Below are 17,194 nucleotides of genomic sequence, written 5' to 3'. Positions count from 1 at the left end.
CGAGCTGCTAATAACGGGTTGGATTAGGTAGTAGTTGAATGACATAAGTGGAGAAAATGCAGAACGTGAAAACTGGTTCTGATATGAGAGAAATGCAGTGTAAATCTTTTAACTTTCTCCTCCCTTGTCTTTGCTCACTCTGAATCACAGTGGAGCCAAAAGTCTACGTGTCTGCAGGTTCATCCGCCCTGATCGATGGGGGCAATGATACTGTGGTGGCCACCTGTATCGCTGAGCGGGCCCGGCCCCCTGCTGAGGTGTCCTGGGAGTCCAACCTTTTTGGCCAGTCAGAAGTACAGCTTTTTGATGAAGCAAACGGCACGACCAGCACTCAAGTGAGCTACCTCTGGCAGCCTACACGTCACATCCAGGGCCACGCACTCACCTGTGTGGTCCGCCACCCGGCTCTGCAGAGTGACTTCAGGATCCCCTACCAGCTCAGTGTGCAGTGTGGGTGCTTTATGAGTGGCTATTTGGGGTAACATATTAACAGCTGAAAGAGGGCTTTATAGTAAACTTAATATTGATTCTGTCCTGTAAGGCTTTCATTAGGTATTTTTAAGACCTAAAGTGGGTAGATTAAAGGGAGCAGTGGAGTCTACACTATAAAATGAGGTCCAAGAGAATTCCTCCCTCTGTCAGTTTTAAGGGGGACATATAGCAGCTATTTCCTGGCTCCTTTTCTTCCCTTTCCTTATACAATTAAACACTGTTTTTAGCAGAAAGTAGAGGTGGAAAATCTTACAACAGCAGTCAGCTGATGATGCCTGGCCTTGTCAGTGTTGATGTTTGATTTATTTGATGCACTTCAACAACAATTCACTTTAGAAAACAGCTGAATTGACAGAAATGAAATCAAGGGCAGCCCACGCAGGCTCCTTACAGGTATTAATTATGGTTTAAGAAAGGCTGTCCTTGGTGTTTTCCTTGAATTTTCTTTTTTCAGAGTCTGCATTTCTTTCATTATTTTCTGTCAGTACATGTCCACGTGTGCCCCTAAACTGTCAGAAGGGAACATGTTTTCTGTCAGTAAGTCCCCATAGGTGTTGGAGGGCATACCTGTACTTTATGGGGCACAATTGGGTCTCTGCATAGCAGCTGCAAATAGAATGGTGAAAGGGGTAAAATTACCTCTTGAAAATCCTTTTTGTTTGACAGATGCATTTAACTTTTGGTCTTACTTATTGTTTTATAACAGATGGCAATTACAAAGAATGTTACGCTTATTCCATGTATGGCACAGCCAAAAAAAACACAGAACAGTAAACATTTTGTAGATGACTATGAAAATACTGTTGAAAAAATAACTTTATAATTGGCCCACACTTGGGGATTTGTTCTGATGATTTGGTTTAAAATTGTGAAAAGCATCATGTGATGAAAGTCATGACTGCTTCTCTGGATGCTATACTATGTTTGTGATTTTATAGAATATGAAACACCTTAGTGCATATTTGGAGGACACAGACTCGTATCTCGAGGCCATGACTGTCCTTAGACTCCACATAATACATATGCTGCACACAAACAAGGCAAACGGTCATCTTGCATATGTTTGCTGATGTAAAGTACAGTCTCTGCAAGAACTATAATACAATACAACACAGCAGAAATATTTTTAAAATGTGAACATTTACATTGGTATACCAGATATCTTGTTATGGTTAAACTAAATGACCCATCTGTGCAGTTGAATGCTGTTTTCTAAGGTTGGTTGTTTCTAGTGATATCTCAATGATTTGGGTTTTTTCCCCTCTCTCTCTCTCTGTAGTTGCTCCTGATATCTCTGTTGTGGGCTATGATGGAGACTGGTATGTGGGTCGGGAAAATGTTCAAATGACGTGCAAAGCTAATGCAAACCCACCAGCTAATCACTTCAGATGGATCAGGTATGTGTGTATGACATTTTCCTTTTCTCTTATCTGGGTTAAAATTGACCAACAGACCAAAAGATTTTTTTTCCCCAAAAATTTAAGATAAATTGTTTCATCTTTAGCTTGAGAAGTCAGTTCAATAAACACAAAATGTTGTTTTTACAGACTACTTGAAGATAAGCAACTGAAGACCAATGTTTTTTTATTTTTTTTAATTTATTTGTTTATTTTTAAAAATGGGACAGAACATATTAATGAACATTAACATGTTAACAATGTTAGCTTTACTTTTTTAAAAAATATATATTTTACTCATCCAAAAACGTCATTGACATTGTTTCAAGTTATTATTTATCATAAATTTAGATAAAATGTCACGTGCGTGGTTACATCATAGGATAGTTGTTTGTGGGTGTGTCTCTATGTGTCTAAGTGCTGTGTCTCCTGTGCACCATAGGTTGGACAGTGAAATGCCAGAAGGGGTGGAAATAATAAACAGCACTTTGCTCTTCCTGCGTCCCCTCCAGCGGAATGACTCTGGAGTTTACAGGTGTGAGGTTGCCAATGACATCAACCTCCGCAGTCGGGATGTGCGCATTCTGATACAAGGTGAGCAGAGAATACACACCGGAACACAGCTGACTCCTATTGCCTTCTCTTCCCTTAGGAAGCACTGTGTGTGCACACACGTCATAGAGGGTAACACTGCCTGTGACATTGTCCTTCAAGCTGAAATGTGACACTGTATCACTCTCACCCATTCTGTACATACTGACAGTCTATTAAACATTCACCTGTGGTAAAGTGTGTTGGCACTGATAATATTTGACCTTTACATTTAGTCTTAATTGCATGCTGATTAGCCTTGATTAACATCGGGTCTCCAGATGTTCAAAAGAGAAGTTCCTGGGCCAAACAGCTGCAAATATTTAAGGCCTCTTTAGTCCACAGTGCACTGCCTCTGCTCTGTCCTCTTGGCTTGGCATCTGAGTACGTCTCTCTGTTGTGTATGATGAGCATGTTCCTCTGGTTTCACAAAATCTCTCTTGTCTGTGGAAGCTCTCTTCCTGAATGAAGTTTTGATTATGATGTGATTTTCTTTTACATCTCTCGCTTCCTTTCTGTTTCTTTTATTTCTGCATGTGTCATGCAGTAAGAGGCAAAAGCCTGCAGCCTTACTGTGAGATGATGTCCCAGATTCATAAAACATTAACTAGTTCTTTTCAACTCCTATTTATTATTTATCATCCATATTTCATTTTCCTTTGAGAGGACCTGTACGGGTGTGCACAAGCTTACACATGTTGGTGTACCCTTCGTTGTATGTGTTGCTGTGAGTGTGCCCACATGTGTCAGTTCACTGCCTCTGCATGGCGTTGTAGATTCATATACTCAGAGACTACAAACCTTCGGGTTCATGTCATTTCTCAGATGTGAATCTTCTCCTCACATCTGGCCTGGCACTGAGGTTAGAGTGGCAGAGCAATTTTGCAGCACCATTAAAGCTTTTAGACTCAGATTCTTTCCATTACTGTAGCTCCCTCTGATTATGGCTTTGGCTTTTCTGTTTTGTGGGCATCACCCCTAATTCAGTTCATTTTCAGGTTGTTTTAATGGTGGCATGATGATATAGTGGCAATGCATCATTTTACTTTTCGCAAAATGTGTATTCTCATGCAATATACAAAATAATTTGGTTATTGATCTTCTAAAATTGGTAAGCATTGCCAGGAAACTGCAGGAAATTACATAGTTTGTTATTTCTCTCTTAAGTCACGTCATTAGCTCATCTCAGTGAGTCACACATCTGCTCTCTATAGTAATGATTAGGGATGTAACAATACCAGAAACTCACAATACAATATTATCACGATAAAGAGTCCACGGTACGATGCATATCACGATATTTATACAAGGGGAAAAAAAGAGAAAATTTATTGTTAAAAATAGCTATTTTATTCAAAAATAGTGCATGTACACTGTACAGCATGTTATTTTTAACTTGGAAGCGTATCATAAACAAATCAACACACAGTTGAACATGTGTTTTCATTTCCCCCCCATTACTGCTAGGCAGGCAGACATTAAAGTGCAATAACAAAGTCATGTCAATTAAAATTATAGTGACAGAATATGAAAATGGAAATATTCAGTATTTTTTAACCTACTCTGAACAAAAGTAGTGTAGTACTATTACTAGAAAGTCATCTGAATGACATCAAATTATGAGGATAGAGTAGTCTTAATATTCATCAAATATACAGAACTTAGAACAATCAGACCCTGCAACAACAACAAAATTAACAAATTAGAAATAATGTAAACTCAATAACACACAATCCCTCACGCACAGATACACAGAGAGACGCAGAGAAAGAGAGAGAGAGAGAGAGAGAGAGAGAGAGAGAGAGAGAGAGAGAGAGAGAGAGAGAGGTGGGTAGAGATGTGTGTAAAAGAAAACCAAAATAAATAAAGCCCAGCCATTTCCCTGAAAGTCATAGAAAAACTCAAAAACACACATTCACTCAGTTTGTTCACGCCAGGTTGACAATCTTGACATCAAGGAGATCCTAACACTTTCTCAGAACAGCAGATGAGGAGAGGAAAGCTCTGGTCCTGCGCTTTCATGTGATATGCGTGGCATTTCTGTGAGACCCTGCATTCGCGAGTAATCCATCCAAGAGTAATGTGTGTGCAAAGCTGTATGAAAGCTCTGTTATACATTATTTTAGTGTAACTTTATCATTTTTTTTTTCGCTGTGAAAACACTGGACTACTGACAAGTGTCGGAAAGCCACGATTCCGCTGTTTCACGTGATATGCGTGGTTTCTCGCTATGACGAACGGTCGCGGAGAAAATCCACAGAGAAAAACAATCAGTCTCCTTACTTTTATTCGCTGTTTCCTCCGGTCACGCACGGGTCAGAGTCGGAGGCTGAGAGGCTGAGCTGCACGAGTCTGCTCTCACCTGCGCGCGCAGTTGCATGCAAAGGATTATGGGGAATGTAGTCGCACAGTCATATTACCGGCTCTGTAGGAGAACGCAGCTATACAACTAACGTGGCATTCCCACGATGGTATCGAGAATTTATTTTATCGCGACACCGCGAAATTTGACATATCGTTACATGCCTAGTAATGATAATGCTTTGATTTATCTCAACATTTGCAAATAGTTTATGCTTTTCATTCAACCCTCTTGTCATTTTTGAGTCAGTTGAGTTCAGCGTAACACACATCCAGTGTGTGAGTGAACTCTGGTGGATGCAGTGCGAAAAATTGTCCAGATATACTACAAACGACAACAACGTTCATATTTTAATCCAATGACCTTTTTATTTGGTCAGATATGTCAAACATGTACAATTTTGTCACTCTCAATCTGCATATCCTGGCCCTGTCCATATGGTTGAGAAACTCGTGTTGTTATATATTTGATTAAAATTAGGATTATTTATTGAGACAGTTGCTGGAAAAAAAGCACAGAATTAATTACTTAATCGGTACAAAGCTGCACTCATTAAGTGTTCCAGGTGGCTGTGGTTGAAAACATCCCTGGCCATTGCTACAATACATTTGAAACTAACTGGGTATGGCAAAGTCACCTGTTGAGCCAAGTAGTCCTAAAATATTGCCGGCCACCAAGTCTTTGATTTCTTCACTTTATTTATGCAAGTAAAAAAAAAGCTGACAGTAAAATTGTGCTTCAATTCCTGAAACATAATTCATGGCATTATTGAACTGATGACAACATGGGGCTGATTTAGCTAGAGGAAAAATATATCTTTTGATTAAAGATTTAAAAGGATATTAAATAATTGCTTGAACCATTTCAGATCTGAAATCACTGATCAGTGGAGTTTATCTTGGGAGGATATTAGACGCTATGGTGAATTCACAATCTGAAAAACCTTGGAGGATGGGATATGCTGCAGTTTCTTGTAATTGTGCTTTGTATTTAAAGTGCTGTTCAGACCTGCTTGTGACAAACTTTCTCAGCTGTCCTTCATGTAATACGTTAATTATGCTAGCCCATTATAGCAAATAGATTTCTACTTACCAATCATTGTTTAATAATCAAAGACTGCGCCCATAAGCTCTGAGGAATTGGCGTTGCAAACCAGAGGCTGCTGCGAGCATGTGCTCCATAGTTTAGTATGTGTGGTAGTTTAGTTGATGTTTTTGTCAACCTGTCCCTACTTAGTAAAAATGCTGATGTAGTTGGCATTGACATTCTCTGCTTCTCTGTCTGTTCATCTCTCCCCTCCACCCTCTACTCCCCTCTCACCCTCCTTCCCTCCATTAGATCCTCCCACCATGCCTTCCACCATTACTGCTCCTGTCCTAACTGGCTCTGCCTCCTCCACCTTAGTGGATGATAAGGGGCATGTTCTTCTCAGCTCCCCAACACTTGAAGCCCTACCTGAGAGTAATCTTGGTTCCATAGTGGGTGGGGCTGTGGGCGGGGCCTTGTTCCTGCTGCTGCTGCTTTCTCTGGTTGGTGTGTGTTACCTACGGAAACAGCAGACCTTCCACGGGAATTACTACACCAAGCAGTACCTGGGCCCCAATGACCTCCAGAAAGCCCCCACACAGCACGAGCTCCACCCAACCAAAGCTGGCAGCTCCCAACATCAGGACCACGACCGGGAGGAGTGGGGCGACCGCCAGCTCAAACAGGAGCGTGAACGTCGTCACCATAGCAACTACAACGGGGAGGAGTATCCCTCTAATGGCTACACCAGGGCAATGAGGGAAAGCAGTCAACACAGCCAGCAGCAAAATCACCACCGTGAACACGCACAGTATTCTAGTCCACGGCAGGCCAGATGTGCCAGATACCCTCACTCACCTAAACTACAAGGAAACGGCTCCCCCTACCTGTCAGATGACTGCTACGATAGCGGGCCTGAGGGTGACTATGTCTCTCACACAGACGGGTCTGTTATCTCACGCAGGGAGTGGTACGTTTGACAAGCTACCTGGTTCTGCAGGAGCAGAGATCTGACAGAAATCACAAGGTTTCATTTATCAAATTAGGAAAAAAAACATATTATTTCTCATATTATTTCGCACATGCACACGTCTACTAATCTCAATTCTGTAGTTCCCTGTTTTGTTCAAGTGTCCTGGTCGACACTTGAGACATAATATTTCTGTTCATGATGTGGACAGACTGCACAGCCACTGTGACAGTCAACATATACATGCCTTCAGAAGTTGGCATGTCATTAGTTTGTGTGTGTAGAGACTAACTAAAGATCATGATGTATGTGCTGGCTCTGCCTTACTACATGGACTGCCAATTTATTTAGCATTACTAATGTCTTTTAGTTGATTGGAAGCCCTGGGGGCTTGGGTTTTTTTTTGTTTGTTTGTTTCTACAATATAAGCCTTCTCACGCAACGAGACACTTGCTCAGTTGTATTTGTATGTGTTGATATTGCTTACAGACGTTTGATTAAAAGACCTCTGACCTCTGAATCTGATGGTTGATATTCAAAAATGGTATAGAACCCATGACTGGGAGTAAATCCATGAAACTCAGAGTCACAGGTCCTTTTTCCAAACCTCAGTAGGACACAGCAGAGGCATATAGGCTAATTTAAAAGAGGATTTATCCCACTGAGAAATCAGAATTGATGATCTCTCTACTCAGATTCATGGTCATAAAACGTATTGCACTGCCTTTTGCAAAGCTGTATAATGGACAACCACATCATTTGTTTTCTACTAAAATGTCTACTCGTTATGTAACTTGATGGGATCATGATGGGAGACTTGAGGACTTGACCACTGGCGTCTTAGCAATGTCCTTTAAAACCAATGGCCTGGAGTGGGAACCTTAAGAGCATTTCTACTATATGTCCACAGCTCGTCGTCTCTTATCCTCAGGAGGGAGAGATGGAGGGAGGGCAAGCAGGGATTTCTGCATGAATGAAGCACAGTCCACTGTAACAACAGACTGTGTTAACCAGACAGTCAAGCCTTGATATGCAAATTTGCTACATCATTCTGCAAGTTTAGATAAGCTGGAATAGCATTTCTTCTGTTTAACATTTGTGTGATTTCTTGATTTTTTTTAAAGAAGAGTTTCAGGTTAGTTGTCTACTTCAGTAAGCCACAAACACATTCCCCTGTTATCTACCAGATGGTCATGGATGTGTTTGAGAGTTTGCACTCTGGCACCAACCCAGACCTCTTGGAAACTCAAGAGTGCTATCAGCAGGGGCATTGTTGAAAGCAGGCTACAGTATGGCAGCCACCATACGCTGGCCTCCCAGTCACAAAGTATTTTGTTACACAAAGAAGTCATTCAAGAGTGCAGCCGGTACGCCCAACCACAAATAACCACAGATGAACTAATTTCACGACTCTGAGTAATCTGTAGAAAAAGACATGACTGTGTCACAATCTGAGGCATTAATAGGCTTATTGTTGCTTATCTGTGTGTGTAGCTGTACGTTCTAATCATTTTCACCTTTTTGTTTTGTTTTATTTAGGATTTATTATTACTACCAGTATTACCACAGTTAACTAAACATTATGTAGACAAATCAGGTCTTTTGTGATGGATGTGCTGTCGCCTTTGGTTATCAAAGCCACAGCACAGTTCTTACTCGCCTGATGGAACAGACAATATTTTGTTGCACTGATCATTAAATCTTTCATTCATAACTATCATTTGAATAGCTAAAAAATAATACACCCCAGGATTTTTTCTGAAAAGGATTTCAGGCTGGATTCACAATTAAATCTGTGCTGAGACTCTCAAGGTTGCAGGACACACCAATTACTGTGACTGAACTGGAGAGAAAGTGTTTTACATGTCAGTGTCTTTGGGCTTTGGAGCCCCAGTACAGGTGTCAAACTTAGATAAAGCTACTATAGATTAAAAGATACATTTCAGTTTTTGTATGTGATCAGATGCACACAGATGAAGTCTTTTGGCACATGCACTTATTTACCAGACAGCATGGAGGAGATCCAACAGTTTCTTCTATGTACACTAGTGTTTGTGAATACATGCCAATTTTAGTAGTATGGTCACCTATACAATATTTGCTGCCAGATGCCAAATATTTGTTGAACTTGTATGTATAAATATGATGATGACAGTGTCTCACATAAGTATTGCTGACTAGCTAACAACTGATTATAAGCTTATATTAATGACTAACGTGTCACTGTTGTATACAGGGTCTTGTAGCCTGAAATAGAAGTGAAAAGATGCTTTAGGCCACTTTAATATTACAGTAACAGTTGTCAAAATGGGAATTAGTTATATATTGTTATAAACCCTCACTGATTATTTGTCAGGGTGTGAATTTTGTGCAGTGAATAGGCTGCAGTTCTTCTAGTGAGGTTTGATAATGTGCCACTTTAAGTTGCAAGCAGAGAATATGACCCCTATACTGCAGGTTATGTTGTTTGAACTGTTATTTCAAACGCTGTGCAGTACACCAGAACTAATTTATTTCTGTAGACAGAAGCCTCCTTTTCTAATGAGTACCTTAAGTTTCAGTTCACTCCGATAAATTAACATAATTCCTCAGTTACCACCAGTGAGGTACAGAAAGGTTTGATATCTGTTGACTAAAGCACTCTGAATAATCTACAGTGTGGATCACCCAGAATTACCAACAATGTTTCTGTAAAGTGAAGTTGCTGTAAAATGTCTATAATGCAAAGTTCCAATATCATGAGCTCGAGCGTTAGGGAGCGTGTCCACTGAAGCGTTTTTTCCTGAGGCCAGCGTAGTTTTTAATTCTCTGTATTTGGAGCGCTGCATATTTACACTAAGCTACAAACTGAACAAAAAATGTTCAGCTTTGAGTAAAACACTGCACTTGTCACTGTCACTTTTTACCCAGCCGTTCCATCAAAGTGGAGAAGGGACAAATATCACAAACCAACCGTCACATTTTACATTTGCTAGTGTTGAACAACAACAATGGAGGAGAAATGTGTTGATATACTGTATATTAAGTAATATGTGTCCTCTCATGAACCCACATTGACTAACAGGGTCCACCCTGTCTCTATACGTGCTTCAGCCAGAGGCAACTACTCTACTTTGCACCAGCATTTTTACTTTGTCGATATTCTGTATCATAGCAACAAGACGCAACCAAAGCGTCTCAGCTGAAAAACGCTGCGCCTCCAAAGCGCTCTCAATCGCTCCCATCTGGGCATTTCCTAAGGAGTGCCTGGCATTTGCAGCTGAAAAAAGAACACTTTGGTGGACACGGAGCCTTATTGTGTTCGAAATCTGTAAGAATCTCAAAACCTGGTTTGCTTAAACTATCTGCATTTTAGACACAGCTACATGTAAGTGAGAACATGTGTTTCAATGCAACTTGGGTGAACTGACCCTTTAATGTCCAAAATGAAGTGTACAGTTGGAAATTTGTGAACCACAGAACCTCATTTAGATTGTTAAATTTAAGGTTTTGGGGGTGTGGGCATGCTGCTGACGCCTATTCATTTTGCCTTTGTGGTCACTTTCACATGAATGCAGAGGATAACAGGAACCACAGCAACCTAACCCCTGTTTGTGTTTGCTTCTATGCACTAAGACGGAAATGCCACCAATCAATATACTATTTTTGCTTGACTCGTCAGTTTGCAGCCCCGCACCTGGATTAATGAAGTTCTTTTGTACTGTAATATTTTGTATAGAGATCGGTCATCAATATCTTTACCTTGAGAAATGTCCTTCACTTTGGGTTGAGAAATACAACTAGTGCCTTAGATACCTAGAAGAAGAAAATTCGAGTGTTTTCTTATTATTTTTTACTTATGGATGTTTTGTTGCGCTGTGAGATTTATTTGTTGCCCTTTTGTTTTCTGCATACTGTATGTTAGGAGGACTCAGTAGTGCCATATTCACTTTTCTGACAGTTAAGGACGCAGTATATTTGCAAACCTAGAGGCATTAAAACACACACAAAAAGACAAAGCTTGAATAAACTTTGATGTAAAATTAGTTAGAGCATCTCTACTTCACAGGTATCTGTCAGGGGTTTTTGTTTCTGTAGAATCACTGTTGTTCAAAGAGGTGAAGAATTACCTTCAGTCTCACATCGTTAATGAAACGCACCTTGTGGTCATGTTTGTTTTTTGTATATACAGAAGAAAAATGTAAGTTTCTGGATGAAAAAAAATATTTATGTCAGTGACAACAGTGGAGAATTATTTTGTCAATTTTTTTTGAGATACTTTAGTTCAATAAAGCACCTTAGCACCTGTGAGTTTTTTCTCTGGAGGTTTTTTTTATTGTTTTTTTTTTTTCTCGAGCTTGCCGTTACTCAGACTGCTCAGTCTCAGCCTCTTTGTGCTTCTATAAATGACATCATCTCTAGCTCCCTAATGCTGCATACCCCCCTTCCCAACCCCCCCCCCCCAACCCAGTGCGCACATGTGGGACGCTGCACATGATGTAATCCAAAATCATGTTTCCTCACTTCACCTTATCTTCATTACTCTTAAGTATCTGAGAAGGCTGTAATAATGAGTTGTTCCTCTCCACAGGTATTTCTGTAGTGAGGGGGGACCCAGCACTTCCTCTGCTCTCCCTCTGCCCTCTTCACCCGTCCTAGTTTGCTTCGTTTCAGGACAGAAAGGCCCTCGCTCTCCCCTACAGCTCGTCTCCTTTGTGAATTCACCCCCCCCCTGTGTCTTTCCCCTGTTGTCTACCAGCTGGTAAAATTAAACGCTGAGTGTTTATGTCTGGCCCAAAGTCCCCACTCACCAGCCCATTGACTGTCCCCATGGCAACAAGCTCATCTGGAGCTGCTGATGGAGGCTGTCTTTCTACAAGCTCTACCTGGCCACAGAAAGCGGAGGGAGAGGGATGCAGGGGGGGTTGGGTGTGGGGGGGCGGCGTGGAGCTGAGAGTTTAACTGTGCTGCTGTGAAAGGCAGAGCAGGAAAGAGAGAATTAGCTACTGGAATTGAAAATGGCCCATTACGCCCTGCTGCACCACAGAGAGCTCCTCTGGCTATAAGGACGTATCACACTGGTGTGACCTTGACACTGTTAAGCTTGGACTCCGGGTCCTCAACACGACACTTCACCTAAAAGTCTTTATTTCATCTGACCTCTCTGCCTTCTATAGATCTTATCATGGTCACAGCAGTCGTCGTCATTCTGACCTTGAAACAGGGCATGCTCAGTGTGAAAATACATGGTGGAGCTTACAAAAGTGAAGCAGCTCAGTAGTAGTAATGATGTCAGCCAGCAGTGCTTGAATTTGTTTGAGACACTCGTGTAAGAAGATCAGTGGGTTTGCTTTTTGCCTGCGACACAACAGTTTCCAAGGATACTTTTCACGACACACAAAGGAGTGTGCAAACGTCTCAGGCAGCGTGGAGGGATGCAGCGCTGAAGCCTGTGTAAAAAAGAGACTTTGATATTAACTCCCCAGCAGAGGTGGGATCAAATTGTCTCCATCATTGAGCTGAAAATATTGAGATAGATGTCAGAGAGGAAAATGACAGACCACCTGCTGCTCTAACCTTCCTCCCCCCTCTATTATACCAGCATCTGCTCCCTGCAGGGTCTGTCGTCTGGGCAATAGCATGACCCTTGACCCTGCTGTTAAGGTTTAGGATGGATGGGCAGGGGTGGGGGTGGGGGGGGTTTCTTGCCATCACTCGCTCCCTCACTTCCCTTCATGCCACCGAGGTGCGCTGTGTTTAATTCATGATGAGCCCGTCTGTTGCGCTGACCTCGACGAGCACCAGCATGCACTTTTCTGGGCTTCACAGTGATGATGTGTGTGTCATAAAGTGCTGAAGTAGGAGAGACAGAAAGAGCCTTGCACTGGAGCCAGATCCCAGTGCGGGGACAGTTGATCCACCACTAATCCAAGCCTCTCTAGAACGGGTGATATTTGAACCAATGAAATGTTAAAATGAGAGAAAAACATCTAAACTGAGCATGCATGAATATATTTATCATCCCAAATAACTTCTGTATGAATAGGCCTTATGAGCTACTGAAGGTGCTCCATGCATTGAGTTTTTATCCCTTGTCACATTATGAATATCTGTGAAAATGTCTGTCACCAGGCATTAAAGCAAGCAGCTTGATGACCTGCATTTTTAAAGGCTTTTTGATCAACTCAAGAGGCTCTTGTCATAGTTCAGCAGCCATCAAAGGTAATCGAACGGCTATTAGCTGCTAGAGGACAGCATGAGGGGAGAAGACGGGAGAGGGGGAGGGGAACACGAGGAGGAAGAAGTGGCTTTCAGGGGGCGAGCTCAGAACTCCCAGCTTGTTCAATCTGCATCATAATTGAACTGTTATTTAGGATTCTCATCTCAGCACGTTATTGATTTTTCTCTCCACCTCAATGTCTAAATCAGCTGGAATTGACCATTACACACTTTGCTTTTTCCCCCCACCCCTGTCACCTTTTGTCCTCCAGTTTCTTCAGTGTTCCACGGTCACAGTTTTACACATTACAGCTGATTGGCCAAAACTTGCTGCTCTGTGAGTTTAATGCATCTTAATCACAATTAATCCTAATCCTCTCAGTGGACAACATGGAGCGTATGCAGGCATATGGTCAAACAAAGCTAATTCAGCAGACTTTACAACAGCTACTAGAACTCAACACACAAAAAAAATGGAAGGACAATGTTAATACATGGATAGATGAAGGGAGGTGAACATGTAAAGTGAACGATTAGTGAGTAATGGAGTTTAAAGGTGCAGGACATTTAACTGAACTAAGTTAAAGGAACACTTCACCCACAAAATGATCACTTGTGTATCAGTTACTCATCCTGTATTACTTTGAATTTGGGAAGAAAGCTTGTTTTTCTTGGATGCCTCCATGATAAACGAAGCATCTAAAAATTAAGAAAATTCTTGATGAATTAAAGTAAATGGGGGCCATGTTTAAGAACAGCAAAACTATATCAAAACATCTGTTTACCAAGTCTCACACAACTCATTTATCCAGTCTTATGTTCAGTACTTCCCAAACAAACTGCCCTTTCCACCGGGGAACTGAACTGAAAGTGAAACCTATTTATGGTCTTTTCTAAGCCAGACTCCACAGACAAAAACAGTAATTTTAACTCACTGAAAATGGGAGCTGCTGCTCTACTGCTGCCACAGTCTGGAGTTTATTAGTGTTATTGTGTGACTGCCATGAACCTGAACTAACCCATTAAAACACATAAGTCACATAATAACACAAACCAACTAACTGATCGAGGCCACAGCAGACCAGCAGCTCCCCTGTACAGCAAGGTAAAATTACTGTTTTTCTCAATGGAGTCTGGTTGAAGAGAACATTCATAAGTCTCACTTTCAGGATAGTTTTAAGTAATAAGGTTTTCATGAAAATGTCTTTGCGACGTACTAAGCATACAAGTGAATAAGTGACACTGTACGAGTTGTGTGAGAGTTTGTAAACCTATGTTCTGATATAGCTTCACTGTTGGTAAACAAGTTCCCCCTTTTACTCCAATTCATCAAGAATTTTCTCAGTTTTTGGATTCCTTGTTCACTGTGGAGGAATGAGAGAAAAGTTTTCCTCACAAATTCAACTTAACAGCGAGTGAGTGAATCTCTATCAGACATATTAGTTACAGCTGAACATGCACATTATCCAATGCAGTTTGATGAAAATTGTACAAGCAGTAGTTTGTAGTGTTTCAAAACAGGACTGGCTAGAGGACAGTCCCTTAGGACAGAAGACACTCAGAGCACTTTGTACTCATCAGAACAAACTGTGCTCCAGTTAACAAAACGTTTACATGTTGCATGTTTAAAAATTAAAATATCAAGCCTAAGATATACATACACCCTCTCAAAACCTGGCTACAAAATTAACATTTTGACATTTTATGCTCTCTATGTAGGTTAAGTGTCAAAGTTGCACAAGCTTTTACTTTGGGCCTTACTTACTGTGGGCCTGAAACTGGTTGCACTGTGGTTTTGCGAATGGATTATACTGGCTGGGCCTGCTTATGAGTACTTATCATCAAAGACACTGTGTCCTTGTTAAACAAATGCCACATATTTTAATGCAGCCCCAAATCAACACCCCTGACTGTGTTTACACAAAACCTTATTATGAGTTTCACCTCATTTACAGCAGTGTTTGACTCTGTCCTTTGTTCCTCCTCATGTTGATGTTATTGTGATTTCGTCTCTCTCTATTCTGTCTCAGACCAGTCTCAAGCGGAGAAGTCAAACTCCATCGTTGTGGCCGGAGCTGTGATGGGCGCAGTCCTTGCTCTTTTCCTCATCGCTGTCTTCATCATCGTGATCCTCACTGCTCGCAAGGCCCCACCACCAGCTTTCTCTGACAAAGTGTAAGTCTGACAAATAATTCATGCTGCAGAACATGCTCGTCTGGTTAATTAATGACATGATACCTTCTGAGGTTGACTGAAGCCCATCAGAGGGTTCAGGGAGTTGTGCCTTGCTCCTGTGGAGAATGCTGCAGCGGTGCATGCCCTGGAGCAGGGAGGCTTCAGGACAAGGTTGAGGGGTAGCAGATAATTGCTGTCTTGGCAGCAAGCCCTTGTCCTATTTTGTTCAGTCTGTTCCTATAGTGCACACCAGCACTCATGTTAATGTAAGAGCCAAGAAGAATAACTTTGATGTTGAATTATTTACAGAAGAAGCTGGGTCACACTTTGCCTGCCAGAGTCCTGTGACAGACATTAAATGCTTTGTGTGTGTGTGTGTGTGTGTGAGAGAGAGACACATTTCAGGCTACCGACATGTATGTATGAGGACAGCTTGTCCAAGTGAGGACAAAGGCCATGTCCCCAGTTGGGAAAAAGGTTGATTTTTGCATTAGTGGTTAAACCAACATCAAAGAACCAGTGGTGACATAGGCCGACTGTTGTGTCACCTCAAGTCGCCTGTGTCTTGGCCAAAAAGTTGCACTTGAACATTCTGGAAAAACTGCAGCCAACTAGAACATACACTCTGTACCTGTGTGAGAGAAAATCACCAGCTACCAGCAGGTGGCAGTAGTCTGTATTTGTCATTCAAAAAAGGAAACCTGAACAGCGACAGGAGGGATTCGAGATGCTAGTTAGCCAGTTAACAACACAACCCGATGTTGAAAGAACAAAGGATATTTACCATGCACTAACGAACAGTAACACAAACAAAAAGGAAGTGTTTCTGCTAAAGAGCTCAATGGCTAAAAAAATCATCTTACCTAATATAACATGTTTGTTTTAATCTCAAGCATGGATATATAAAAAGAACTGGATACAGTGCTGAAGGTGGGGCCCCGTTCATTCCTATGAAAGTTGCTCAAAACTGCTTGATTTCCGTGGTATGAAATAACCCAGTTCTTCCACATCGTGGGGCCCCGAGAGCAAGCACACCAGAGACTTACAGTGACTGAGTGGCTACCTTACACTTTAGCCCTCCGCTTACTTAAATGGGGTTAAAAATGATTGAATTGTTGTTCTTCTAGGCATTCTAAATGTTATCAGACCGAATGGATCAAATCCCGACATGAGTCATTTTGCAGGGGTTGTCTCTTCCACAATATATGTATATATAAACCTTTGGGCCCAATGGCATTATGTGACAGACCCAGGCGTTGTACTTCCACTGTTTGGACACTATTTAAAATTAGCTTCACAGCCCAGCACTGCTTCTCAGGGCTTGATCTCAAGCCCTCTTGACTTAAGTCTTTTGGGGTTTTTTCCTCACTTAGATTTCTCTTCTCAAGCACTGAGCTAAACTGCTAGTCAGAGTATTTTCTCTCACTGATGGCTTTGACGCCAATTCAACATGTTGAATCTATAAAAACAGCCAAAAAGGGCAGACTTGTGCCACTGAAGCAGGGTACACAGATGTTTACTAATGGCCCAACACTAACACACTGATGACTGTTGGTTTGGTGTGTCGGGTCCATGTTGTTGGTCCGACATCCCATTAGTCCGACGGTCTGCGGTGCTGAACGGCTCCTGGCGGGCGTATTTCTACCTTGATGATGCGCCGCGACCGGCTCTGGGTCAGCTGGGAAAGGCTTGAGGCGAAGCAGGCTCACGGCTTATGTGTTTGTCACTTTCTTTTTCATTTTTTGGGGCATTTTTTAGCCTTTATTTGATAGGACAGACAAGTGTGAAAGGGGGAGAGAGAGAGGGAGTGACATGCAGCAAAGGGCCACAGGCTGGAGTTGAACCCGGGCCGCTGCGGCAACAGCCTTGTACATGGAGCGCCTGCTCTACCACTAAGCCACCGATGCCCCTTTCTTTTTCATTTTAACCCACACCATGATCTTTTCCTGACCCTAACCAAGTGGTTTTTGTGCCTAAACCTAT

The 17,194-nt window shown here is 41.7% G+C and overlaps 1 protein-coding gene across 3 annotated transcripts in view; it reads left to right on the top strand.

Annotated features, from left to right (window-relative positions):
- Window positions 1–17,194, top strand: part of nectin3b (nectin cell adhesion molecule 3b) — a 32,282-nt gene that overhangs the window by 9,974 nt on the left and 5,114 nt on the right. For 2 of the 3 annotated variants that reach the window (XM_033609876.2, XM_033609868.2), the window contains exons 3-6: window positions 151–450; window positions 1,772–1,889; window positions 2,332–2,483; window positions 15,067–15,211. In XM_033609876.2, the coding sequence (XP_033465767.2) occupies window positions 151–450; window positions 1,772–1,889; window positions 2,332–2,483; window positions 15,067–15,211 (715 nt within the window). Of the gene's footprint in view, window positions 1–150; window positions 451–1,771; window positions 1,890–2,331; window positions 2,484–6,180; window positions 11,129–15,066; window positions 15,212–17,194 lie in introns of those variants that run through there. The other variant, XM_033609859.2, reaches the window with a different exon arrangement.

Source organism: Epinephelus lanceolatus, chromosome 11 (assembly GCF_041903045.1).
Source record: "Epinephelus lanceolatus isolate andai-2023 chromosome 11, ASM4190304v1, whole genome shotgun sequence".
Taxonomy (NCBI): Eukaryota; Metazoa; Chordata; class Actinopteri; order Perciformes; family Serranidae; genus Epinephelus; species Epinephelus lanceolatus.
The sequence above is the reverse complement of the archived record's forward strand: the minus strand, read 5'-3'. Positions and strand labels throughout refer to the sequence as shown.